The sequence below is a fragment of the Pipistrellus hanaki genome (assembly GCF_964339955.1).
Source record: "Pipistrellus hanaki genome assembly, chromosome: 2".
Taxonomy (NCBI): Eukaryota; Metazoa; Chordata; class Mammalia; order Chiroptera; family Vespertilionidae; genus Pipistrellus; species Pipistrellus hanaki.
Genome location: NC_140504.1, coordinates 40,582,586 through 40,610,367, shown reverse-complemented (window position 1 = coordinate 40,610,367; position 27,782 = coordinate 40,582,586). Strand labels below are relative to the sequence as shown.

At 41.9% G+C, this 27,782-nt stretch overlaps 2 protein-coding genes across 8 annotated transcripts in view; both read left to right on the top strand.

Annotated features, from left to right (window-relative positions):
* Positions 1-20,432, top strand: part of DGKG (diacylglycerol kinase gamma) — a 197,368-nt gene extending 176,936 nt beyond the window's left edge. For 6 of the 7 annotated variants that reach the window (XM_084871804.1, XM_084871805.1, XM_084871807.1 and 3 more), the window contains 2 exons: positions 5,733-8,086; positions 19,179-20,432. In XM_084871804.1, the coding sequence (XP_084727930.1) occupies positions 5,733-5,831 (99 nt within the window). In that variant the 3' untranslated portion in view covers positions 5,832-8,086; positions 19,179-20,432. The remainder of the gene's footprint in view (positions 1-5,732; positions 8,087-19,178) is intronic. The other variant, XM_084871803.1, reaches the window with a different exon arrangement.
* Positions 1-27,782, top strand: part of LOC311616480 (uncharacterized protein) — a 360,599-nt gene that overhangs the window by 324,692 nt on the left and 8,125 nt on the right. The gene's annotated exons all lie outside the window — the stretch shown is intronic.

Below are 27,782 nucleotides of genomic sequence, written 5' to 3'. Positions count from 1 at the left end.
AGTGAATAATTTCAAAATTAGAAGAATAAGAATAAAACAAAATAGGAGAGGCAGAAGGAAGAAAAATAATAAAAATAAAGTAGAAATTAAATAATTTAAAAACAGGAAAACCTAAAACTAGTTCTTTAAACATGTCAAATATTTGAAAACCTAATTTCAAAAAGAGAAAACCAATTATCATAGCTATTAAAATGTAAAAATAGCCGAAACCGGTTTGGCTCAATGGATAGAGTGTTGGCCTGCGGACTGAAAGGTCCCAGGTTCGATTCCGGTCAAGGGCATGTACCTTGGTTGAGGGCACATCCCCAGTAGGGGGTGTGCAAGAGGCAGCTGATCTATGATTCTTGCTCATCGATGTTTCTAACTCTCTATCCCTCTCTCTTCCTCTCTGTAAAAAAATCAATAAAATATAAAAAATGTAAAAATATATAATAATTGCCATAAAAATATAAATGCGATAATGGTTTTATTTAAGTATTAGAGGGCCGATTTACAAAATTGTGCAAGGGGCTCAGCCCTCATAGCCCCAGCCTCTGGTTCTACTGCTCAACTATCTGATCTAATTAGCATATTATACTTTTATTATTATAGATAAGGCATTACATAATATGAGAGATATAAAAATAGATGACGACTTAAAGATTTAACAAATATTTTTAAAAGATTTGAATTTAGAAACCTGTTTCTAAATAGAAATCCCAAACAAAATCTTATTGCAATTGTTTTTTAACTTAGAAAAAAAACAAACAAAAAAAACCAATGCAATATTGAAGGCATTTAATGAAAGAACTATGAGAAAGGGCTTCCCACAAGATATTAAAACAGCTATAAAGCCACAGTAGTTGGCACAATATTGTATAGATAAATCAACTGTACAGAAGAGGCCCTAAGAAACCCTAGTACATAAAAACTAATGAAGGAAAAAAAAAATGGAAGATCATAAACCAATTTAAAGGCAATGAACTGTTTAACATATACTAGCCAAAAAATTACCTGACTGGGAAATGGCATTATACATCAATTTCTCAACTCTATACCCCAGAAACAAAACAGAAAAACTCTAATTCTATTAAAGAATTAAATGTTACTAGCTAGGGGGGAAATATAGGTGACTGTCAACACACTGTGAGCAGGGACTTTTTCAAGAGGAAAATGTGACATTTTGGACTATTAACAAGTTTAAAACTCTACAAGCCAAGAATCAATATAGATCTTTAAAAGGTTAAGGACATGATGTTTGCAACAGCTATCTCAATGAGCAGATTAATTCTCATCTCTTAGAAACCAGCAGGAGAAAATACTAGGGATGCAGTTGTGAACAGACAATTCACAGAAGAATTGCCATGGGCTAATAAACCCATAAAACAATATTTAATATAACAAATTAAGAAAAAAGGGGGAGAAAGAATTTCAAATTAAAATAGTGAGAAAGCCCTGACATGTTTCATTTACCAAATTAAACAAATTTACCTAATTTGTTTTTCTTTTAAAAATAATATTCATTGTTGTCAAGGGTGTGACGAGTCAGGCACATTCAACCAGTGAGGCTAGAGTAGAAACTGGTACAGCTGCACTGGGAAGCATTAGGAACCATGTATCAAGAAGATCCTTGCAAATATTAATATACATTGACCCAGTTCATTTACTCTAACCCTTAAAATTGTTCATATATTTTTAGGTATTTATTCTAAGTAAAATACAAGTTTCCAGAAATACAGAAGCCAGTGTTTTAAAATGTCAATGTCTATATTATTCATATTAGGGGGAAAAATTAGAAATTACCTAAAGCCCAATATTTAGATATATAGTTAGATAAGCTATGTGAAAGTCATCAAATTGAATAATTTTCAGCCACTGGAAATTATATAATGAATCTTTAATGATATCAGAAATGCTTTCAGAATAATGTTAAATGAAAATAACTGATTTTAATTTTATTAAAAATATATAAGCACAGAAACAAACTGGAAAAAAAAAATATCAAAAAGTTAACAGCAATTACTTTGAGGTGATTTTTAAATTTTTTCCATAATTTCTAAATTTTCAAAAATAGGAATATATTTGTTTATACATAAAGATTTTTGTGTATAAAATAGTCTCAATTTAAACAGACTTGCCTTGTGCTTGTAGCACTTTAAGATGGCCTCTCATGCTTTATCACTAGTTAGGCGGCATCATTTGAGCTTTGAAATTAAGAACCTTCTCTCAGAGTTAGGTAATAGTACCAGTAGGATCTCAAAGTTGAAAGGGATTCTGCTAGTCCAGTGATTCCCAAACTTGAGTATACATTCCAATAACCTGGAGGGCTTTCAAAACACAGATTGCTGGATTTCTTATTCAGTAGGTCTGGATGCCTTAAGAATTTGCATTTCTGACAAGTTTTCAGGAAATGCTGATGCTGCAAGTCTAGGGACCACACTTTGAAAACCAATAATCTAGTCGAACTTCCTGACCTATCAATTAACCCCAGACTTCTCCACCCCTCGTAAAACCCAATGATCCAGCTACATTTGAAATCCTCTGATGCAGGAAACACTCTTATGAAGCTGGGCCACCTAAGATCTTGGAGAACCCAGAAATAGCTAAGATCTGAAAAACTTTGCAAACCCCCTCTATCCTCCTCAAGGCTCACTTTAATATTTCCTTGACTTTTTAACAAGTCAAGTTGAGACCTTTCAAGTTTCCGCCTCTCTATTTATCTCCAACTGAAATTAGGGCAGACTTGGATACTTCCCAAATGATCGGGGAAGGGTCTCCTCTTAAAGTTATTGGCCATTTTGCTGGGCATGTTTCGAATTATTTGCCCTGAGAGGGCAACGATGAGGAGTAAGTCTCTCAGTTTATTGCTTCTCTTGAAGTAATAAAAATGTGTTGATTTCCAGAAGATGGCCCCCAAAACAAAGTCAACTCCCAGCACTAGTGAAATTTTAAAATTTACTCTTTTCAAAGGGGAATTAAATGCTGCAGTAGTTTTGTGAATTTCAAGCTATCACAAGAGCCCGCTGTAACACTTATCTCTATAATAGAGCAGAGAACTAGGCACATGGGGCTGCTGTCCCTAATGCTTGTCAGATGTTGTAAATATTATGGAAGGTGTTTAAGAAATCATAACTGCCTGACCTGCCCAATTACCAGAGAAATTTAGTTCTAACTACAGAAACATGAATGCTCTCATTCCATCAGGGGTCAAAAAGTCAGGTTTAGCCACATCCAACTACCTTCTAAAATGAAATCTTCCCTATTTAATTTCACCAACCCCCTCCTAATTTGGGCATAAGGGGATAAGAGACTGGCATCTCTTTGACTCCAAAAGAGGATATGAACTCATATTTCTTGTTTTTAGTGAGTATACATACAGTCAACTCTCAGTTGCCTATAGTATTAGAATCCACAAACCACATCAAAATCTCATATTACTCAGGGTCTCCAAACTCCTACCCAATCAAGACCTTCATCAAAACTGCTGAAAATCCAAATGAGAGGGATTTGAGTTTCATTTCCTCCTCTTTGCCCTGGAAGTGCTAACAAGCAAGCAAATAGCTCAGCTAGAGAGGAAAAAAAGGAGAAGTCAAGATCTTCTATCATCTGAAAAAAATGGGCTCCATCAATGGGAAATGTAGGCAGTGCCAGTTGCTACTCTGCCTCAAGCATAGCCACCCCCCACTGCCATGGTGTTCTCTCTCTCTTCTTGGTTTTCAAATCCATCAGTACTTCCACAGCATGTCCTCTGAATAGGCACTGCACTTGCTCCAGGAATACCAAGGTGAGTAAGATGAAGTTCTTCCCCTTGGGGGACTTGTGTGCTCAGGGAGTAAGAGAAGGTTTACCACACGGAAATGTGCCACAAATTGCTGTCATCAGAGAGGGCAAAATTATATGCTACAGGGAAGTGCTGTCAGAGTCCCCAGTCTATGCCTCACTTCCATAAATCCTGGAATAACCATAATGCCCATAATAAGGCACATAGCACAAAATGTGGCTTGAAATGTTCTTGGTTTGTTCCTCTGGTGACTACCACAGAACAGAAAGATGGATTCCCCTTCCAGATCTCCAGACTCTAGACCAACATGAGAGTCATTTTCAGCTTCGATTACTCAGGAAATTTTCACAACAGCTTTTGGTCCCACCTTTTCCTTTCCATATCTTAGGACCTTATAAATTTAAACCTGGCTTCCATAGTACCCCCTTGGTCAGACTCTTCCTTCATTCCATCTCATTCTGACAACTGTTGAATAATTTTCCCAAAACTCTTTTTCATCATGTTATTCTCCAGCTTAATAAGTTATCATAGTTCCCTATTACCTCACGTTAAACCCCTTACAGCCCTATCCCATCTGTATTCCCAACCTATGTCTCATCCTTTGCCCCCCATTCAACCAGTTTATATGTAGCCCCTCTACCCAGTGTCTTCCCTTTCTCTTTTCAGCAGCATATTTCTTTCCCTTCCTTTCAGATGTTAAAATTATTTTTCAAATATTCTCATTCCTTAGCTAATTTCTTTTTGGCACCACTTGGTTAAGGCTACATTCATTTAAAGATGTTTCTCCAATACTTCCTCTGTTACTTTCTGTGGTCACACTGTCATTTCCAATAATATGATAAAAAAAAAAAACACATGAGAATGGGCTCCTAGATTCTGTTGCTTTTGATATACATCTTTTTCATTCTCCTACAAAGTAAGATAATTATTTAACTGTTACTTACCATTTTATACTTTATGGTGGACTTTCATTGATAGTCTACCAGTTGTCCTTCACAACTTGTGAGAAAAATAAGACAAATATCCTCATATTACAGTTGACCATACAGGGTTTTAAAGGCTAAGGGATTTTTCCAAAGGCTCATAGAAAAAGGTGGGAATTCTGAGACACAAACCCTGATCTTTGAATCCTAAATTTCTCTTGTTCCCACATCATCTTCCTACTCTGAATACATCAAACTTGATAAGTGTTGTTGATAGACTAATAATGCAGATTATTGAAGTGGCAGTGTCACCAGGCCACATGTAAATAGGGATTAAGCATTTTGAAGCCATGCCCTGAGGACAATGAACATTCACAAATGTCTTCTACTTCAAATTGACTTAAAGTTTACAGGAGAAAATACTCATAAAACCTAAAATTTTTTAAAAATAAAAACCACTCACATGCTTTTAAAATAAAGTTATATCTTTCCTAGAAGGTGAAGAAAAGAGGTAAGACCTAAGAGACACACTTGTGAATTCTCCAGATCATGTTGCTTAAGTCAGGGGTTCAGCAGAAGGTCAACTTTGAGTTACTGGTTGACATCCCAGCACTGCCTAAGCAGGAATGGCTAGGAATGGAGGATGGGAAGTTGAGAACTGAGCTCTAGATGTTCTGTCCCATTCTGTGTAACCTTAGGCCTTTATCCTGCAGAGAGGTTGAATGAGATGGTCCCTAAGGTATCCTCCGGCTGTGACATTCTGAAAGTCTATGAATAGCAAGGACACAAGACAGGTGCGAGCTGATTACCACGTGGGAAGCTCATACTTGTCTGTCCCCAGTGCTTCCACCCCTCATTTCCAGCAGTGCCAAACTCCAGGCCTAGTCAGGGTCCAGTTGCCAATTCTGAAGTTGTTCAAGGACAGTCGTCCTTCTGCATGGGGCTCCTTCCAACCTTAAGCTGGCCTTCCTTCCTCTCTCGGAAACTCACTCTCCCATAGGCTTCTGGGATTCCATGCCACTAATTCAGTTCTGCCTCTTTGCTTTTAGATTAAAATTATTCACAAGAACCAAGCACCCATGATGATGGGACCTCCCCAGAAGAGCAGCTTCTTTTCACTGAGAAGGAAGAGCCGTTCAAAAGACTAAACAATGTGCCAATTGCCAGTTAAACCAAGAAAGAAAACAAGAAACTGTAACACACATACACACACACACACACACACACATACACACATGAGCACACACACTCTCCTCTCTAGCCAGCAGAAGCAAAGCCACCCTTCAAGAGGAAACCTTCACCCTGCCATATATTCTCTTTATTTCAACAATGAACACACCCTAACAGAGCCAGTGACAACAGAACATTTTGAGTGGACTTGGGCCCCACCAGTGTATGGTTGGCTCATGCAGCAATTTCCACATTCCCAGAAGGCCTTGGGTGAGGCTTTCCCAGATTGAAGAAGAACTCCCCTTCCTTCCCACTAGCCCTGTAAGTTTCTCATGGACACTCGCAAGGAACAGGCTGCAGGTTTCCTGCCTATGATGAGATGGGATGTGGCCAAGGGAAAGAGCTTTCAATCCAGAAAGCCTACACAAAGGTCCCTCTGTAAAGAGACAAATGGCCTCCAGCGCTCAGAGCATAACCCTTGGCAGGGCTCAGCAAGCGCACGTTGATTTCTTGGTCGTCCTTCCAGCGACAGCGACAGCTTTTCCCTAAACCTGCTGAGGATGCAGAAAGGCTGTGCAAAGCTGTGTTTCCATTCTTGGTTCTCTCTGCTGTCAGTGGGCACTTGTTATTTCCCTAAGCCTTCTCCTGGTGGCTGTGTTTGTTTAGAGACGGCTCCAGGAGCCCCCAGAGCTGCCTGCACAGCATACCTTAGATGTGGTATTTATTTTCTTAGTTCTGTGAACACCTGGGAGGAAAAGCAGAGAAACTGGGATTTATTTTTCAAATTGGTGTCATAATATTGTGTAAAAAGGGAAGGGAAAAAAAAAACCACCCCCAGCTTCTTTCTTTTTCAAGCCAAAGTGTGTTTCCTGTTTGAGTTCCAAGCCCTGGTGGCAGTCTATTCCTGAAGGCAGAGAAGTCGGGCGAGAAGGGCCGTTTGCTGAGGAGACCAGGAGACAAACCATCAGATGGTGGTTCCTCCAGCCTATTTGTACCTGGTACTCCCAGAGTATGACCTGAAGGCCCTTTTGATGGTCTTATTTGTGTACATATGTGTTGCATATATATTTATAAATATAAATATTTATTTACTGATGGACTTTTGCTGATTTAAAAATATATATTTAGCATAGGAACAGAAAATGGAATAGATAAAGAAGGTTTTTACTCCTCCATCCCACCATTTCCTTATCAAGACACATTGCCCTGTGGTGACTGTGAGATTTAAGGGAAATGAAAGTAGATTCTTATCATAGAGAAACTAAGAACTCCTATTCTGGATCATTAAAACAACCATGAGCTATATACTGGGCAGGATTTATTCTTCCATTTATCAGAAATGTTAAGAGACTTGTCCATGATATCTTGGCTAATGTGGTTTGGAATAGGTGCCACTTAAGAAGATGCTAAAAAAAAAAAAAAAAAAAAAAAAAAAAAAAAAAAAAGGAGATACTCAATAGAGAAAATAACCACGCATCTTAGAACAGGGTCAATTCTGGTCACTGAGAAATGATTCCATTTGGATCCAGGTTCCCAGGGAAGAATGAATGTGCAACACATGTGGGCATAGGGCAAGCCCACATGAAAAAATGAGGCCTCATGATGCTTCTCAATGATTCTCTTTGGCCTGAACTGATGAGAAGTCAGTCTGAGTTGAAGGCACTGAACAGATCATCAAACTCTCCACATAACACCTCATCATGGTTTTCATAGTCTCTCAGCATGGAAACAACCTGACTGCAGGAATAACCTCAGTGAAAAATCACAGGAGAGCTGAGATATCTTCTGCAAGGTACTGCCAGCCAGTACCCAGAGGGGTCTCAACAAAGCTCAGTGGGCTTCTTTCAGCTGGTGCTGGCATTACCCTCCTTTCCCGAGGGTCTGTGGAGCTTCTTCGGTAGAAGAAACATTTGCCTTGTTCCTTCAGGCCTCCATCCTCTCTGAGATTCCTCAAGAGGAAACCTGGGCTCCCTGGGCATTGCTCCACTGAGCTTCCTCTAATCTCCTGACCCTGAGTCGGGAGCTTTGTACAAGGAGAGGAAAATTACAATTGTATGTACAAATTGATTCTAACTCTGAAGGAAGCAGTCATCTAGGACCATGTGGACTGGACATCTAAGACCATCCTGCTCAACCTAACCGTGCAGAGCACCAGGCAAGGGGAAAACCAGGCCACCGGAAGAATCTCCTGAGGAGTTGGTGATGGGATCAACAAGCTCCAGAATGACAGCAGGTACCATCTTGGAAGCCAGTTGATTCTGAAACACACACAGGTTCGGTTTGGGGGTCACCCTTGCTAAGGCATTTACAGAAGTGTTTGCATGTGTTTCAGCCCTGATCTCTCAACACTGAGGCTGTTGACACATGGCACTATGAACACATGAAACTGATTCTCAAAGATTCACAAGTCAGAGACTGGCCCTCTGCCCACTCTACCCTAGTGCATAGGACTTATAATGTTACTTGAGAGTCGTGTCCCAAATCTTTCTTAGAGCCAGAGTATAACAAACTTGGGGATAACTCAGTTTTGATTCCTCACCTTAGGCTGGCCATGCCACTGACATGTTCTCACCTGCCCCCACCCTTCTACCCCACTAGCAATACAAAGAATAAAACAGGAAATCTTTGACACCTTGTGTTGTCCCTGGACTAATGGGCTAGGAGTTGCCATGGCCTGGTCTTTGTGGGTTTCTTCCAGTGTGTTGAGAATTGAGATTGACTTAATAAGATGATTATATTTCAGGTCAGAGACCAGCTCCTCTCAAGAGAGTTTTTTCCAGATGGAAAAGATATGTTAAAATTGCCAAATAAATTAGGAAATACTTGGCAGAACCTGGAAGAGCCTCCAGACTGGCATTACATAACATGTATATACATTATACATATGCACATTATATAAGGTAACATAGTACTTAATGTGCTGCATATATTATGTAAATTACATATTTGTGAGTAATCATGATAAATATAGAGACCCACTAATCACTTTTTTACACATTCTCAGTGACAGATTAGGAAGTTTCTTTGCCAGAGAGTCTTAAAACTTACTCTCTCCTGCTGCCTTGGTTCCAACTCCTGCCAAAAATAATTGCATCAACTTTTCCTATCTCCATCCCTGTTTCCTGCTGGCCAAAATTCTCAGTTACCTCCTGTCCCAGCTAGTACCTTCTATGGAATACTATCACAATTGGGATCATAAAAATAGAATCATGGGGATAGGAAGGATCTAGACTCCAAGATTCCCCATGTCACAGGCTTACCCTTCCCTCAAAACTCCCAGGCAGGTGGGTGCCTAATGCTAGTGTTAAAGGGAGAGGGGAAGGGAGATGGGGAGGGAGAAGAAGAGTCTACCAACTTTCCAAGCACGGAAACGTCCCGGTGTTTCTTAGCCACCAGTTCCCGGATCCAGCAATAATAATCAATCAGGAACTTATTTCAAACAGAATATCTGTTGAATTTAAATGTGGGCAAGCACTGGAAGTTCTTAAATAGGAATTACCTAAAATGTGTTTCACAAAATACTGGTATCCATAAAATGCTCCATGAAAAAAGAAGTTCTGTGGTCAAGTACTAGATCCCCTTCTAAAAGATGCATACCGGGGCTTACCTCTAAGAACCCACAGTAAAGAGCCGTAGGGACCTTTATTTATCTACCAACATCTATAGATCAGAAACACTGCCTTAAGCCTACCATTTTTGTCTTCAGGGAAGATGGGAACACGAAAGTAAACATCTTCTGCAATAATCTTCCAAAAAGTAATTTTCTCGGATAAGGAGTGTCCATTTTATGGCACTCTTTCTTGTTCCTTCTATGTGATTGTTGAACTACTTTTATTGTTCCCATTGTTCTTCATGTCTTCGAGCAAGAATCAAGGATCTGGACTCTGTCCTCTGAGTGGGGAGGGACTGGGAAAAATTAAGGAGAAAACATGAGGAGCTGACATGGGGTCAGACTTCATCTGTGTAACTCCAGAGAACAGAACTGGGTTTAAACAGCACAGTTGTTAAGAAGTCTATTTTTACTCAATTTAATAACCGCTCTTAGAGCTGACCTAATAAGGAGAGTGCTACCTTGTGAGGGAATGAATAGCCACCAGCTCTTATAGGGAAAGCCTTGACCCAATTGGGTGGGAAACAAGCAGTGGTTGTTCTACCTTGTTCAAAAAACCGTTGAAGTGTTTCTGTAGGCATGAAAGTTAAGTCAATAGCTCTATTACTTCTTTTTAAACAGCATACCTTGGAGCCTCTTGTTTTTTGAAAGAATGAAAAATGACTCCCAGAGAGATGTCTGGATAAGTGGATACTGACCAGTTGGACCACATTTATACATGGGAGGGCTAATCTGACTCATTGTACCCTCAAGGGAAGCCAGTGGTCGTGATCTCTCCTTGGTAGCGTGATAATTAAAGGAATGAGTTAAAGTATTAGGACAAAAAGAAATTTTGCATTTCTATCGGGGTCCATATTAGTGGTTCAGAATTCTTCTCCTAGTCACAAATACCAGACCTGCTTCTGACTTGCAATAACAATGAAAAAGAAACTATCCCACATCTCAAATATCAATCAGATTTTAAGAAGAAAAGAAGAGCAAATTTGTACAGATTTGCACATGGGGCCCTTGTTTTTAGCTCACCTGATAATCCAGCATATTGGAGTGCATCGCATAACTTTCTACTACAGAGAGGAAACAGAAAAGGGAGTACCCACGTATTGCTTACTGGGAGCAAGGCACTGCATCAATGTCTTTTCGTGTGCTATCCCATTTAAACCTTAGAGTAGCCTACGATGTGGGCATTGTTGGTACTTATTCCACAGGTAAGGAACTATATATTGAAAGGTGAAGTACTTATCTAAGATCAGATAGATAGCAAGTGATAGAGCTGGGATTTGACATGGCTCTTTCTCACTAAGTATAGCAGGGGAAAAAATGTATGCTTTTCTACTATATTTTAGTGTCTTTAACATTCTTATTTCCCACCCTGCTATCATCCTGGGTGAGATTACATGACATTGTAATCTCCTATCTGGTCAACCTCTGTATATCCATCTAATCATATTCCTATTTAAGAACTTCCAGTGCTTGCCCACATTTAAATTCAACAACCTCCATGGACAGCTAAAACCCACTACCTCATTCTTGCAATCAAATTGGCAGTCATCCATTAATCATCAATGTTTTTTTAAAAAATATATTTTATTGATTTTCCACAGAGAGGAAGGAAGAGGGATAGAGAGCTAGAAACGTCTATGAGAGAGAAACATCGATTAGCTGCCTCCTGCACACCCACTGCCGGGGATGTGCCCGCAACCGATGTACATGCCCTTGACCGGAATCAAACCTGGGACCTTTCAGTCCGCAGACCGACACTCTATCCACTGAGCCAAACCGGTTTTGGCAATCATCAATGTTTTAAATGCTAATGGGATGGGACTCATTTCCCAAGGCCTACATAAATAAATTTTCTATTTATCTTTCTGAGTAAGAGAGCCCCAAGCACCTTTCTCAGACTGCAATGCCATGGTCAGCGGTGACTGGCCTGTTTGGGGAAGGAGAGCTAGGGTTGTGGAAAGGAACCTCCAGCAAGAAGGCTTTGCATGTGATCCTCATTAGTGATAGGCGTGGGCTGGGCCATCTGTGTTCCACAGGAGAACAGAATGGCAGGCTGCCTTTCAGATGCCAAGAGATGCAAACTAATGGGGCGATCCAGAAAGCTCAAAAAACAGAGAGGAATTTTTCTTTATGGGCATCTCTGTGGGAAACCAGGGACATAGGAAACCAAAGGTTTCTGGGAATTAGCTGCTTTAACCTGCTGGTCATTACACCCTTGCTACCACTTTATTTTTCATGTCCATGGTGCAGGATGGCAAGCAGTGCCCTGCAGCCTCACCTGCTAACTAAACTCACTTAGATAGAGCCAATGATAAACCTATGCTATCCTGAAATTTGTGGAGGCAAGGACAGGTACATTGTAGCAAGGCAGCAGAATTTTCAATTAAGCCTCCAAGTCTCCCAGGGGTCAGGAAACACTGCAAATAGAAGAGACCATTTAATTGGATGCTCAATGCAGATTCTAGAGAATTAATCGGGAAACATGGAGGGCTATTCTAAATGCAATTTGGAAGCAAAGAGGATAACATCTAACCCAGTATTTAATGTATAGCAGCTAATGAGTAAATATTTGTTAAATGAATTAATAGGTACAGTAAGTGAGTCTCTGTCCTTCTACCCTGGAATTAGATAGGGAGGGAGGTGGGGGAGCGGGGATGAAAGCTTTTTAACTAACAACTCAGGAACTTGAAACCACAGGATGTAGAGGGAGCTCATGGGGGCCTCTAACTACCCAGACATCTGTTGACTGATGGATTCAGCTAAATATGGATCATCAAAGGGCTTTCTAGGTCACACGGAGGGCAGCTTCATGATTCAGAAAATACGAAATTCAACTTGGACAGAAAGACAGAAATATTTGCATTCTACTTCTTAGCGATCAGATCATCATTGACAAAGAATAAAAAAACAGCACACAAGTGGAGTTACCACACAGTAAGAGACCCACATAATAAGATACAGATTCATGAGATGAAAAGAGATAGAGGACTGAAAATTTTTTAGCAGATTTATTTGGGCAAAGGATATGAGCATGAACACTATGGTCCAAAAATGGATAAAAGGACAGAGAAATCTCTTATTTTTAAAGCATAAAGTTGAGTTAATGGTAAAATGGAAATTTCCAGGCATTGATGAAATTGTTCCTAAATAGCAACTATCGTTTATTGTCCAGCCCAAAGCCTATTACTTTTTTAAATATGTTTTTTATTGATTTCAGAGAGGGAGAGGGAGAGAAAGCTAGAAATCTTAATGATTAGAGAGAATCATTGATTAGCTGCCTCCTGCATGCCCTCCCCCCATAACAGGTACATGTGCCTTGGCCAAGAATTGAAACGTGATGTCCTGGTACTCGTAGGTCCAATGCTCAACCACTGAGCCTTGCCAGCCAGGCCAAAGCCAATTACTTTTAGACTACTTTTAAACTTCATAAGAACCTAATAAAATTGGTGCTATGTGGTTCCCCATTTGTCAAATGAGGAAACCGAGAAACAAATGAGAGCAAGCCTCATGGGGGCAGATCCAGGATTCAGATCTGTCAGTATCTGCATTCAAAGTCCATGTTCACACCTGTGGTGCCCTCAATGGTTCTTCTGAGCTTCAAGCATGGTGGCAGGGATTTGCTGCCCCTAAACCAATCCCCTGTACATGACTTCCTTCCTTCTCAAATTGAAAATCCAAGTCTCTCTCCTCCCTCTTCCACAGAGCAGAGGTGGCAAGTACCATTCATTTGGGCACGGAGGCACACTGAGGAGAAGGGGCAGATGTAGGCAGCAGAAGGTCCATGAACACCTTACCCACCTCCCTTTTTCTTAGGTTCACTCTCCAAGGCACCATCTTGGCCATATCCTAAAAGCACTACTCTGAGAATAGACAGTCAACAATGAATGCCCAGTCTATGAGATTAGAGCATTCACCTAACATGAAAGGTCATATTAAAAGATTCACAGAGACCATATTGAAGATCAAGAACAATGAGCTCTAGCTGGTTTGGCTTAGTGGATATAGTGTCAGCCTACAGACTGAAGGGTCCCGGGTTTTATTCCAGTCAAGAGTGCATGCCCAGGTTGCAGACTCCATCACCAGTAGGAAGCATGCAGGAGACAGCCAATTTATGTTTCTCTCTCATCATTGATGTTCTATCTCTCTCTCCCTCTCCCTTCCTCTCTGAATAAATTTAAAAAAAAAATTTTAAATCAGGAGCAGTGAAATTAGGTCAGGTAGACAAACATCTGACTTAGTAACTGATCGTAAAAGGTGGAATGGAAGTTCGAAGTGATCTTTTAAAAATTTCTTAGATGAATTATAATTTAGGATAAAAGAATGCTTCTAAAATGATGTCCCCCCAAAAAAAATTGAATTATTTTTCTTTTCAAAAAAATTTATTTTTAAAATGGAATCTAACTAAGAACTACAAGGTGGAGGATAATAAAATGATTATTTCTTTTTACCTTAGAGAGTACAAAAGGAAAGGAATTTATAAACTACACAGTGTAAGTCTCAATCCAGAAGGAGACTCCAGAAAGTCAGCATTTTCTGTTGAGGGACTAGACAACAGTAATTAATGAATTTATTTGTTTATCTTTTTTATTTTTTTAAGAGAACTGGTACCTATTGGTTACCAGAAAATGGCATGATCTTCAAAAAAAAGAAGAAAAAATCCTGGTGAATACTTCCTCTCTCCCCAACACTCTTGAGTTAAAAGGATTGAGAACTAAATCTTTTCACTTAGAGAACCACATATGCATGGAGGGTGTTAATAATAGAGGATGTCAGTGAATTGTTGTTTGGAGCTTCTATCATCATACTCCACTACCACCAGGCATTAAGGAAATGATCATAAACCTAAGAAGATGAAGCAATTTCCACTTCCATCCCCTCGCTTTCAGCCTCCTGAAGCTCCCCCATCCCCTATTAAATACACTTCCTCGAATTAGAACATCTGGTAATCATTTCTTTTTATTATGAAATTTTTCAAACATATGGGAAAGCAGAGCCATGAGTATAATGAGAACCCACATACCTGTCACTTAGAGTCAACAGTTCTTATCATTTTGCCACATTTGTTTTATCTTTTCTTTCATCAAAGTATTTTAAGTGAATTATAGATGTCATAACATCTCACACCAAAATATTGCACATACATCATTATGGGAGATCCTTTCTTAAGTGTTAGAGTTTGTGAGTGTCCTCCTCGTTGCTGGAGAAAGATGTCAGAGTGTTGAGTATATGAGCTCAGTCATTTCCTAACTGACCGACTCCAGTTGTCACAAATAGAAGTTAATCAGGTATTACTCTAAGGAAGGGTTTAACTGTATTCAAAATGTTCTTTTTTTTTTTTTAAAATATATTTTATTGATTTTGTACAGAGAGGAAGGGAGAGAGATAGAGAGTCAGAAACATCGATGAGAGAGAGTCATCGATCAGCTGCCTCTTGCACACCCCCTACTGGGGATATGCCCGCAACCAAGGTACATGCCCTTGACCGGAATCGAACCCGGGACCCTTCAGTCCCCAAGCCGACGCTCTATCCATTGAGCCAAACCGGTCCCGGCAAAATGTTCTTGATTGATCTGAAAAGACAGTGGTAAACTAAATTCTCAGAAGACACTAAGTTGGGAAGTGTTATCAGCGTGAATGATGCCAGAGTTAGCAATTTATCTGAATACTGTGTGTTCTTATTTTTTAAATAAAAATTGTTTAAAGCATTAGTAGTTATAGAAAGATTGGGCACAGTATTATTTTCGACAGGTGAAACAACATATCTGTAAATTCATTTAATCAGATTTAAAAAATATTATTATCATTGCCTCCATAAGTGAAGAATATGGAGCCAGACTGGGGAGGGGTAAGCAGCTGAGATCTACAGACAGATCTTCCACTGGGGCACAACTGAACTGGAAGTGTGTCAACCCCCAAGAGAATATCTGGGAAGCCTAGTTGAGAGACGTTGGCTCCCTTATGCAGGATGAGGTTTTATTTTCAGTAGGCAAAGTGTAAGGGAAGTGGGTATCATTACACTAGCTCTGTGCTTAGCTACTGGGGTAAGGGCGGGCAGACTGCAGGTGATCTGGACAAGATATAGGCAAGATGTTGGTTAGTTTGCTTGCAAAAGTCTGCTGGCTCAGTGATTCTGCCAAACAAAAGGGAAGCAGGTCAAATGAATCAGCAGGTTCCAGAATATTCATCCTGTCTCAGTCAATAAATGAAATGAGTTTCCTATTCAAGAACCACCTAGCTGGTGGCAACAACTGGAAGACAAGACCTGATACTCAACCATGGCCTGATTCCCAGCTGTGGCTGGCAAACCTAACCCATCACGTATCTGGCTTCCCACACATAAGTAGGAAAAGTTTTCCTAACCATCCCCTCAGTGCCTATCTGCATACCTTTGACTCATTAAACACCCCCCACCCTTCCTTCCCCCATACCATGGCATTCATAGACCAAGCGTCACCTTCTCCTTGCCTGATGTTGCTGCCATGAGCAATGAACGTCCATGTTAGTCCAATGAAAATTATTTTCACCATCTTGAGTGTAGGAACTTGTTTTCTTTCCAGAGTGCCCCTTCTTTGAAAGAACACAGTCTCTTCTGAGCTCCTTCCTTCAACCTAACCCCTGGCCCTGATGCCCAGGATCTGCGGATGGGTGTGAAAACACATGAGCTCATTGGAGTTATGTAAGAGCTATTGGCAGGCCTTCCCAGGAGATGGATGGTGGCTGGGTCTCTGCACTGTCTCGTTGCCTTCTGTAGGCAATGTGATTTTTCTTTTCTCTTTCTCCTCGAAACAGAGCCCTCTGAGAGGCTTACTTGTACTGTTTGTAGCAGTAGTCGAGGAAGCACAATGTTCCCTCCTACATCCCAGTGATTAAAACTGACACAGCTTTCTGATGGGAGGAAATCAGTATTCAAAAGACCAAGTTCACTTGCATAAGTTGAGCCCCTTTCATAGTGGCATTGCTCCTTTTCTCAGCTCTTTGGATCACCAGAGGAGCAATAAAATAAATAAAATGGGATCTGAGGACAGAAGCCTCCTTGACATCTCAGAGGGCTCCAATTTCAATGTCCCTTCTGAGATGTTTGTGAACAGGGTCTAGGGCAGAGAGAGAGAGATGAAATAAATGGGAATTCCCATCTCCCCACAGAGGAAAAGAAAGGACATTTATGGAAATCTGTTGAATGTTCTCAAAGGCAGGTCATCTACAGGAAATTGATCCTGCCTCCAATTGACTTGGAGAGAACTTTCCTTTCCCAGACTCCATTTTCTGGGGGCCAACTAGAAACTTTTGGGAACTGTCCTCAGGAAACAAAGAGAAGCAAAGAGACCCAATCTCCAAATTTAGTGGGTGTTTTACATGGCTTCCCAGAGGCAAAGAGAAGATTAAGGTTAGGACTTGGTTTTTCTCCAGCCATTGAGGAAATGGAGGATCCATGAGGTCCTTTGCTGTGATGCTCTGCGATGCTGCCTCAGTTGCCCCAAGCCCAGGTGCTGGAGGCAATGGCAGAGAAGATCGGGGTCTCAGGCTGTGCCTGTTCTCACTCTCCTTACTGAGCTCATAGACCACGACCCAACACACTTCCTGTCCACACAGCATCAGATCAGGTACTGCATTCCTCAACCTCTGCTCAACATATCACTGCTTCTCACATGGGACCAACTCCACTTCCTGCCGTGACAGGGACCTGGGCAAGTCCTATAGTATCTCAGTTTTCCTACATGTACAATGGGGCTGGAGAGGAGGACTAATACAATTATTCATTTACAAGAGGCCGAGTACATGAAAATTCATGCACTGGAGGGGGGGGTTCCCTCAGTCTGGCCTGCCCCCTCTCACAGTCCGGGAGCCCTCAGGGTGGGAGGCAACCTGGCAATCAGAGAAAGAAGACCCCCATCACACCTCTGCTGCTGCCACTGCCAGCAGCATAAGCCTCGGGCAGCCCTGGTTACTTAAGCCTTGGGCAGCCCTGGGTGGCTGGCAGCCACCATCTGAGGCTTGCCTCACCTCAGGCTGGACCTGGGCAGCTGGAAAGCTGCCATCAGAGGCTTGCCTGTGCCTCAGGCCAGCCCTGGGCAGCTGGGGGGCTGAGGGGACTAGGGGACTCCAGAGGCAGGCAAGCATGCCTGCCACCCCAGTGGGGCTGAGAGGACTGGGCACCACCATCTTGTGACTGTGGCTACTGCCATCTTTGAGGGTATGGCAGTCAATTAGCATATTCCCTCCTTATTGGTTGTGGGTGCTGCCAACTTTGTGAGGGCATGACAGTTGATTAGCATATTCCCTCTTTATTAGATAGCATTCATTAATACATATTTTATTATTTAACAATATTTATTTGCCAGGCACTGCCCCCTAACTTACCATAGCTGAATGCAGTCCTCTTACCTCTCATCTTTTCCCATCACATTCTGCTTTTCACAACCTCCACCCACCCCTAGTTCCTGCTTCTTTCACTCTTTCTTCTTTTATTTTCATTATATTTTTCTTCTTTTTTCCCCCATGATTCTATTTTTAGAATGTCCATATATAAAATCAGAATATCTGCCCACTTTGTTAACTCCAAGCAAGTCTGTGTTTAAAGGGCCCAAGAAAGATCAGAGGATAGTGTCCAGAGCCCAATATCAAGGATGTATTCAAGTGTCTCACAAGTTCTCCCTTCTACAAATTGTCCTTAATGTTTAACTCAAACCTCTCTGTTTATTACTACTCTTCTTTTTCTCATTCCCTTTTGAGTCACATCTCAGACATAAAGTACCTTTGTGGGTATAGAACTGATAGGAGGTTTATCCCAAAGTGACATAGTTGAACATCCAGATCATAAGAATATTAGTTTCCATGTAACAACAGAATCAGGAACCAAGAAGGGACTAGAGGCCATAGAAGTTAAGAGGGCTTAGCTTCTGTAAAATCAACAAAAACAGAACACATAATCAAAAACCCATAAGTATAGCCCTAACTGGTTTGGCTCAGTGGATAGAGTGTTAGACTGAAGGGTCCCAGGTTTGATTCTGGTTAAGGGCATGTATTATACCTTGGTTGCTTGCAGGAATATCCCCAGTAGGGAGTGTGCAGGAGGCAGCTGATTGATGATTCTCTCTTATCAATGTTTCTAACTCTCTATCCCTCTCTTTTACTCTCTGTAAAAAAAATCAATAAAATATTTTTTTTAAATCATAAGTATAACCCAACTGGAGACACAATAGTCCAATAGACTATTTCAATAAACATGAAAAGTCCATTGAGCAGGGATGATAGGCCCCTCCTGTTGGAAAGGCCCTTTTTAAGATATCAGTGAATCCAAACTTGCATACAGAGTTGGTAGCCAGCACAGCATAATGCCTGTGCTCTGATGATTATAACTAAATAAAGAATGGTGGCCATTCGGCATTGGTTCCTATGTCACCACATGCATAATTCCTCTCCAAAGCCATTCTCCAAGACATCTGGGTAGGGGCAAGCAATGTCTACAGTTGGCCAGTGCCTAATGCTCCAGATATTGCCCTTTTTGATCTGTGGAAACATGCCAAGGTAGCTTACAGTCTTTTTTTTTTTTTAATCTCTTACCCTACACACACACACACACACACACACACACACACACCCTCTTTTGGCTTACAGTCTTGATAGAGGCAGTATGTCTAGTGACTAGGTCACCTGAAAACCAGGTGACTTCAAAAAATGCAACATTTTATTTATTATTTACTTGTTTCTTCTCTAGATAGCAAGAGGCAGGAGAGTGAACCGAAAAGAAGAGGATCCTTCAGCAAGTTGCTGACCCAGCTTACAGCACAGCTGCCCTCTTTCATAAAATGGGAAGAATCTTTTGTGCCTCTCTGTACCATCGTCCTCAATGCTTGGTAGCTATCACAGAGAAGTTGTTATTGTTAGCAAGTAATCATAATTCCAAGAAGCCACCAGCTAAGGGGGTTCTGATGGATGCTTTTCTCTCTCTTCAGAAAACAAGTAAGACCCCTCTATCTTGGAAAAGTCTGATAAATGTTCCCTAGAGGCTGATGATGAAGGGAGCCATTCCACATCCCATGATGGTATGAGGGATGAAGAAACCTGCCTGGGAAACAAGATCAACATGGGGAGTGGGCTACAGTCCGGTCTCAGCCACATGGCCTTGGACAGACATGTCCTTTAGCCTTCTGAGTCCTCTCTTTCTCCATCTACCAAACAAAGAGGCTCTAAAGACCTTCCCACTTCAATGACCTTGCCTTCACCTGGGGTAAATGCTATGGTCATCACAGAGAGGGCAGAGTTCTCATTCTCCTGGGTCTTCCCCGAGCCCTGCTGACTCAGGAAGGCTACTGCCATCCCTCAGCAAAGATCTACCTTCCCTCTTGAGGATTGGTCATGCTCAGAAATCAACTGATTTGGGGGACCAACATGAAACAAAACACACTACAAGGAAACTCTTTGATAAGCCCTCCACCTAGGTTTATACACACGCGCGCGCACACACACACACACACACACACACACACACACACACATCTACAGACACACTCAATCCTTAAAGTGTAAGTAGATTCCCTCCTGTGTATCTAACCTATTTTACCCTTCCTAACTGCCAGTGTGTTAGGAGAGAATTCAATCCCACTAATGGAAAACACTGCTTCCATTTAGGGAGCTTAGCTAAACCTCAGTGTTTGGGGGTGATCCTGGGCACAAGTTGAAGCTACAGGTCCCAACGCACCTTAACTGCAGCCCAGAAATGTAGGCTCTACCAACCGAGACTGAGGCAGCAAATAGTTCGCACAGCGCCAGGGTCCAGATCCTTCCCTCCTTGCTTGTCCACCTCCACTGCTGCCCCCACCCACAGATATGTGGTTCTGTGATGGTGGTTGCCTGTTCCAGCCTGCCCGTCTGCCTGCATAGAGTGCCGTGGACTTGTTCTGTAATGTACTGTGTATACGTATGTCCTGACTGTGGTTTACTACAAATAAAAATGGCAGCAGACTGCTGACCTCTGACTTCTGAGTTATTTCATGCTGTTGCTTGAGAAATCCAGATTGTCTGATCAGCCACAGGCACTGGAGACACTCATGCTCCTCTGGACTACCCTGTAACCTTCCCACACTTGCCCACTGCCAGGGAAGTTCCACTGATATGCCAGGACTGGTAAGAATTGAAGGTCTCTGTTGCTACTTTCCAGGTGTTGAAGGAGGGGGAAAGGAAGCCAAAAATCCTTTATAAAATAAGCCCTTGCTAAACATTATGTATCTATCATCTCACTGACATCTGAAAACTCTCCTATGAAGTGGTTAGCATTTTATAGGTGAGGAAAAAAAAGTCTCAGACGTGGTAATTAACTTGCTCAACAAGTAACACAATAAGTAACTCAGTTCTGTCTCTCTCCTACCCTAATATGCTCTCTTCTCTAAATTAGAGTTTCTCCAAGTGTGGCCCATGGACTACTTACATCAGAAACCCCTGAGGTCCAGATGCCTAGGCCCCACTCAGAAGTCCTGAGTCATGATATCTGAGAGTGGGACCCTGAATTCTGATTGTTTATGATCCATGCTATAGATAAACCTGTGTGCTCATGAAAGTTTGGGAGCCACTGCACCACACCACACTAGAGGGCAGGAACTCTGGAGGACAGAGTCAAGCCAGGGCTTTAGAACAACTCAGAATCTGGAGCCTGTAGATGAGCCCCCTGAGACAGAAGAATTCTGAAGAGGAAGCAGGTTTGGAATGAAAGGGCACATGGAAAGTGAAGGTGTGAACTTCACATCAGAATTGCCTGGCTTCTCTCCCCAGAATTTAGACCCCCAGGAACAAGTCCATCATCTGGCCTCAGGCTGATGCTGTCCTGAGCCAAGGGTTCAAGGTCACACCTGGGTGGGGCTAGGCAAGGAGTGGAGGAGATGTGGGTTCAACATCACTGCAGCACGGACTGGGGCCTGCAATGGAGTAACAGCTCCAGAGGATGAGGCCATGGATGCTTTGCAACTGCTTGCAGGCTCCTGTTGTCTGTGCAGCCGCTGCCTTTCTGCCCGGCTTGGCCTCACTGGCCAGTCCCTGGGGTTTGAAGAGCAATTGCTGCTGTCTCTATGGCTATTCCTGCTTCAATTGAACCACTAGATTCCAAGAGCCCCAGAACTCACGCCCTGAACCCTTAGTCTTCTCCACATCCCCACTGTCATCCTCAGGGCTGGGCAAGGACTCCAGCCTCCGGGAACCTAACCAAAATGTTACTCACTCCTACCTAACCCCTCCCCCTTTCCACCTGGACCTGCCGAGTTCTATTTTGTGCCTCCGTCTAGATGGAGGTTTCTGAAATAAGGGCTGTTGGGATGTTGAGGTGGGGCACTGTGAGACAGATGCATAATTGCTACTCGGGCAGAACAAAATCCTGGAAATAGCTCAGCTGCCCACTCCACTGGGGAGATTCAACTATTCTCTCACTTCCCAACTGCAACACTAACTATGCGTGAACAATATTTTCCTGAAGAAAATGGCTTTTCTGAAGTCAAGAAATAAATAAAACATCTACACCTAATTTCATATGACCAAGTCAGCAAAACACTTAAATTATGAATCCAGAAAGTAGTTTATGATATAGAATTCTTACAGGGAGAATTTTCCTGAAATCTGTAGCTAACAAAAGAATTTCATAAATAAGGAAGGTGCTGGTCCATTTAAGAACAAAGGTCTTTAGCAGTTGTGTTTGCATGTTCAACAACAGCAAAGAATAACCCATTTGCTGTAGCATTTACAAGACTTAAAGAACATTATAAACTGATGAACCAAAAGATAGATATAGAGACAGTAAGTCAACAAGCAGAGTGTCAAATTATAGCGGGGAGGGGAGGGAGAATTGGGGGAGATAATAGATCAACCGAAGGACTTGTATACATGCATATAAGTACAACCAATGGACATAAAACTCTGGGGAGGGAGGATATGTATGGGAGGGAGGGGGGCAAAAAAAAATCAATAAAATATATTTAAAAAAAAAAAAAAAAAAAAGACTTTCTAATACACCAGACCAGGTTCCTGCTTCTTCCCCAACTTAAAAGGTTACTGTGTGTCCCTGAGAGTAATAAAACTGTCTTTGTTCTTGAATGTTCTCTCCTCCTACTTTTCATTAAACCAGACTATCGATCATTGCAGAAATATTTACAAATCTAAAACCTTAGTGCTGCTTACAGAGGAAATAGAAAGTCAAAGGCAGCCGAAATGGTGAGGGAAATAGATCAGAAAGATCAGAGACACCAGGAGATAATCATGATCTCTGAGTGGGAGGGATCACAGAGAACAACTGGCCTAACCTCTCAGCCAAAGCAAGACTCCCCAGCACAGCACTGTCCCATGCCCAGTCACCTTCCTTGAAGACTTCTGCTGATGGAAAGCCCACTACCTTCCCAGGAGCCCAAATGAGATCAGTTCTCTGAGCCTTAGATAGGCTCCTATTGCACCAAAATCTGCCTGCCATTAGCTCCCATTATAGAGCCCTGACTTGGTCACTAGCAACACAAAACCTCACCTCTCATCTGCAGGACAGCTTTTAGATATTTGGAAACAGCTATCCAACCCTAAATCTTTATTTTTAATTTTCATGCCAGACTAAACATCCTCTAAATCATTAAATCATTCCTTATATGTCATGACTCTTGGACCCTAACTTACTCTTGCAACTTTCTCTGGAAAAACATGTTTGCTAAGGTCCCTCTCAAAATGTGATTCCCAGAACTGAACACAGCACAGAAACAGGTGAACAAGGCAGAGCTGCAGCCTTTCCTCTGGATGTCACACTGGCTTTCTTTGGCAACTCTGTCACCCTGTTCCTTCATTCTGCTAACACAGCCAACATCTCTTAGCACCTAGTGAATGCCAATAACTACCATGGCTATAGTGCTTCATAGATCACAAAGTCCTTTCAGAAATGTGGTCTCATTTACTCATTACAACAATCCAGGGAAGTTAATAAAGATGAAGAAACTAAGGTTTTTCCAAGGCCAGATGCCTGTGTTCCTTCAAACACACACATATCGTCTTCTCACTTGAACCTCTGGTGAGGCCAAGAAAGTCTCCTGGCTCCATTTGTTAGTGGCTATTCAAACTTTTTTTTTTTTTAATGTTACATTTCATCTTGTTAATTTCTACCCATCCTTTAGACTGTCTAGATCTTTTTGACTCCCATTTCTACCACCCCTTATGTTAAAGGGAAGACCCTGGGTCAGAGAGACAGGCAGAAGAGAATGAACTATCAAACTGCAGGTGGGAAGGGATTGCTTTGGGAGGGAGGAGCTGGGAAGAAAGCATTCAGAGAGAAATGGGCAATGTGGTGTAGCAGATGCATGTTGAAGAGGGGGATCAGGAGACCAGATCCCAGGCCCCATCCACCTTGGCTGGTCTGTTACCCTAGGCAAGACCATTAGCCTCTCAGAGCCTCACGTTCTGAGCACAGGGCATCTGAATGGGATTATTCAATTCCCAAGATCTTTCCCAGTTTTATGAATCTAATTAGAAAAAAACCTTATCATTAATCCAATGATTTCTCTTCTCTTTCAATCCAATGAAGATATTATACACTCAAAACATTTCATGTAAGGTTTTTTTGTTGTTTTTTTCAAAAGGAAAGAAAAACAAAGATGGCTAAGGGGGTATGGCAATAAGCAACATTTATTTCATGTGATTGCCAGCCCTGAGTTGTTTCTTTGGATTTGTGTGTGTGTGTTTGTTTGTTTGTTTGTTTGTTTTAGGGGGAAGGGTCAAGGGGACAATTACAACTATCTCTCAAGAAGTAGGACACAAAAACTAAGGAATCTTCAAGTGAGCTGAACAAGAGGCTCTGCAGCTGTCACCTGACACCCTCTCCATATTATCATAGGACCAAGGTTTCCACAGTGAAGCCCCCTACAGTGGCCACTTAAATGATGCGGAGAGGGAGAGAAAGTACCTGTTAAGCAACTTTTGTGTGTCTTCCTGGGGAGGTCACATGATAAATATTCTCAAATCAAATTGCGCGGAAATAGGAACTATCACCCTATGTTTTCATTCTTCTAGAGTGGAGCTGCTCAATAGAAATATAATGTGTGCCACATTGGAAAGTTTAAATTTTCCTGTTAGCCACTTGCTAATAGGCCTGCCCTCTCTCAGTCCTACCATTTTTTAAGAAGTGTAAAAAAGGAACAGGTGAAAGTAATCAAGTGTTTTTATTTAACTCAACATATCTCAAATACTATCATTGCAAATGTAATCACTATAAAATTATTAATGAGATACTTAAATTTTTTTATACTAAGTCTTCAAAATCCAGATGAACATTTGCCAAGGAAGCAAAGAAGGGAAGAGCTTGGCTTTGAACTTCTGCTAAAATGCATCATCATTTCACTACATCATCCTGCCTACTGAAGTTCAGGAAGCATCATAAAAAGAGCAAGGTCTTTAGTGCCAAACAGACTTGGGTTCAAATTTCGCTGAGTGACCAGGGATGGGGAGCTCACTGCAGAGGTGAACAGGGCGATCTTGTGCCAGTTACTTTACCTCTCTTAGACCTATTTCCTCCTCTGCTGAATGGGGATGATAATATTTACCTCTCAGGGGACTAGAATGATGACATGTGTCTTGCAAACATTACACTTTTTATAAATGTCAGTTTCCTTCCCTTGTCTAATAAAATGGGGAAAACAATCATGCTTATCTAGCCAATGTTTAATCATGCAGCAGCTTTGACCCTATCTAGGGAGGGAAAAGTAATGAAAAGCAAACCAAAATTGAAACAGAGAGCCAGCTCCTACCATTGGCCTCTTTAAAAAGTTCCACAAAATGCAAATCTAGCCAGGGCAGCCCATGAATGTTAGGGAGCTAGCGATCCCCTACTTTACTGGCAGGTAGATGCATGCACACTGCACTTTCTTCTGACCTTTGCCTCCAGGATTCTAGCATTTAGACTTCCTTTGCCCCAAGCCCAGTAGAATCCACCTTGGCTCTTCTGAGAGTTTGGGAGGTTGCAAACTCTAAGAACCATTCCTGGTGTAGCAGCCCAGGTGGAAAAGGGGCCCAGAATACACTCAGTGGTTCTGTCATAGGCCTAAGTCCTATCTGGGGTTTGATCTTTGGGAAAGAAAATGGCACCTTTAACCCAAGATCCTCACATGAGCTTAGGAAAAGGGACAGCTGGGGAATGCAAAACTGCCTTTGTCTTAATCAGAAAGGACTTATCAAAATTAAACACTCCATCCTAGCTTATTTCCTATGCCTTGCCCTCCCCTCATACATTCCCTGGACTTCCTCATCTCCATGCCTTTAGTGGTCCAGTTCCTCTGCCTGCTGGGCCCTCCTCCTGTCCTGTCCCAACCAGTTCTACTCCTTCCCATCTTCACTTGCCAATAGGCCTGCCTTCTCTCAGTCCTAACACTACCATGACCAACATACTCTCTTTCTCTCTCTCTCTCTCTCTCTCTCTCTCTCTCTCTCTCTCTCTCTCACACACACACACACACACACACACACACACACACACATACACATACACACATACACACACACCACCACCATCACCACCATGAACCAACATACATATATTCCTTACCAATCTTCCTTTGCCTACCTCATTTCAATCACCATCATGATATATAATCACAGCATACATATATTGTACATACACACTACCATAACATACTTCCTACATACCACCACACACTCACACCCATATTCATCAATAGCATCACTTACTATATACACACACATACATACCACACTCCCCACACACATATACACACCATATACAAGTAACCCCCACACACAGAGGGACATACACACCACAGCCAACTGCACCACACACCCACTAGTCCCACCACTCATACACACACCCAACACACAGAATAATTACCCACCTCAAAACATTTGATCTTCGGAACTCTGAAGACTTATCTTTTCTTGCCTGGATTAAAGTCATTCATACACAAACATCTTTTATCTCCCCTAACTTGACGATGAGCCCCTTGAGGACAGAACCTGTTTCTCTTTTTATTTCTGTACCCTGCACAATGATCGAGGTATGGTTGGAGCTCAGGAGTTATTTCTGACTGAATAAATGACTCAATATACTCAGATGGGTCCATGGGGCCTGCAGAGGCAATCAGGGCATTAATCATGTAGGCCCTGAGCTGGCCTGGCCTGGGGGCTGGGGGTTGCCGCCTTTGGTGGCTGGTCCTGCCTGATCCTGCTCCACTGCCTCGGTTTCATTCCAAGGGAAATATTTGTTCTGTGAACAAATAAAATGAGAATATGTTCTAATCTGCTGCAAAGATACACAGAGCTGCCTTCAGCCTGATGCTTAATTCTCTGAGGGCACTTCAAAGAACTGGGAGAATAAAATGTTCACATCGGGGCAGGAAGAGTGTAACCCTTTCCTTCCCGGAGAGAAGCAAATGAAGAATGGATGACAAATTCCCCCTTGAACATTTCTAAATAAAAACCCCTGTAGGCCTGTCAGAATCCCAGATGTGACGGGTGATCACAAGATTCTCTTTCCTACCGTTCCACAGATTCAGAAGTGCCATATCTGTGATTTGAAAACACACTGGCACCAGAACCCTTTCCTTAATGCCCAGGGTTAACTAACTAATGGAGAAGTCTATCGCTAAGAAATGTGTGTGTGTGTTGAACCAAACCTTCTTATCTCCAGTCCCACAGAAGCTGGCCTTCTGCCACCCAAGCATCACAGGCCACGGATCTGCGTGCCAACATCTTAACAAAAGGGCTGAATGATTAGAGAAGTCAGTAGGACAAAAGTTCCCAGTGGCCGAAAATTAGGAAGGGATTTTTGTATTTTGTTTGCTTCCTCCTGAGGAATTCTTAGAAGTTCAGAACCTTCCATAATAAGCTGACATCGGATACAGTTGTTTCCGAATACAGTCTCAAGTCTGATTGCAGGTTTCAAAACGTCTGACCGAGAAATGCAATGTTTCAGCATTCCCTTAGCCCAGCCCTGTCCCTACTTACAGTCTGGGACAAAAAAACAACACAACAGCCCTAGCTGGTTTGGCTAAGTGGACAATGTCAGCCCGTGGACTGAAGGGTCCCAAGTTCAATTCCAGTCAAAAGTTCACATCTCAGTTGCAGGTTCAATCCCTGGTCAGGGCATGTGAGGGAGGCAACCAATGGATGTGTCTTACATGGATGTTTCTCTCTCTCTGTCTCTCCTCCTCCCTTCCACTCTCTCTAAAAATCAATGGGAAAATATCCTTGTTTGAGGATTAACAAAAAACAACAACACACACCCAATATTGAACTATCAGATATGGAAACCCAGTGCAAATTAAAACACTTATTAAATGCCTGAAGAGAGATCACTTAAGAT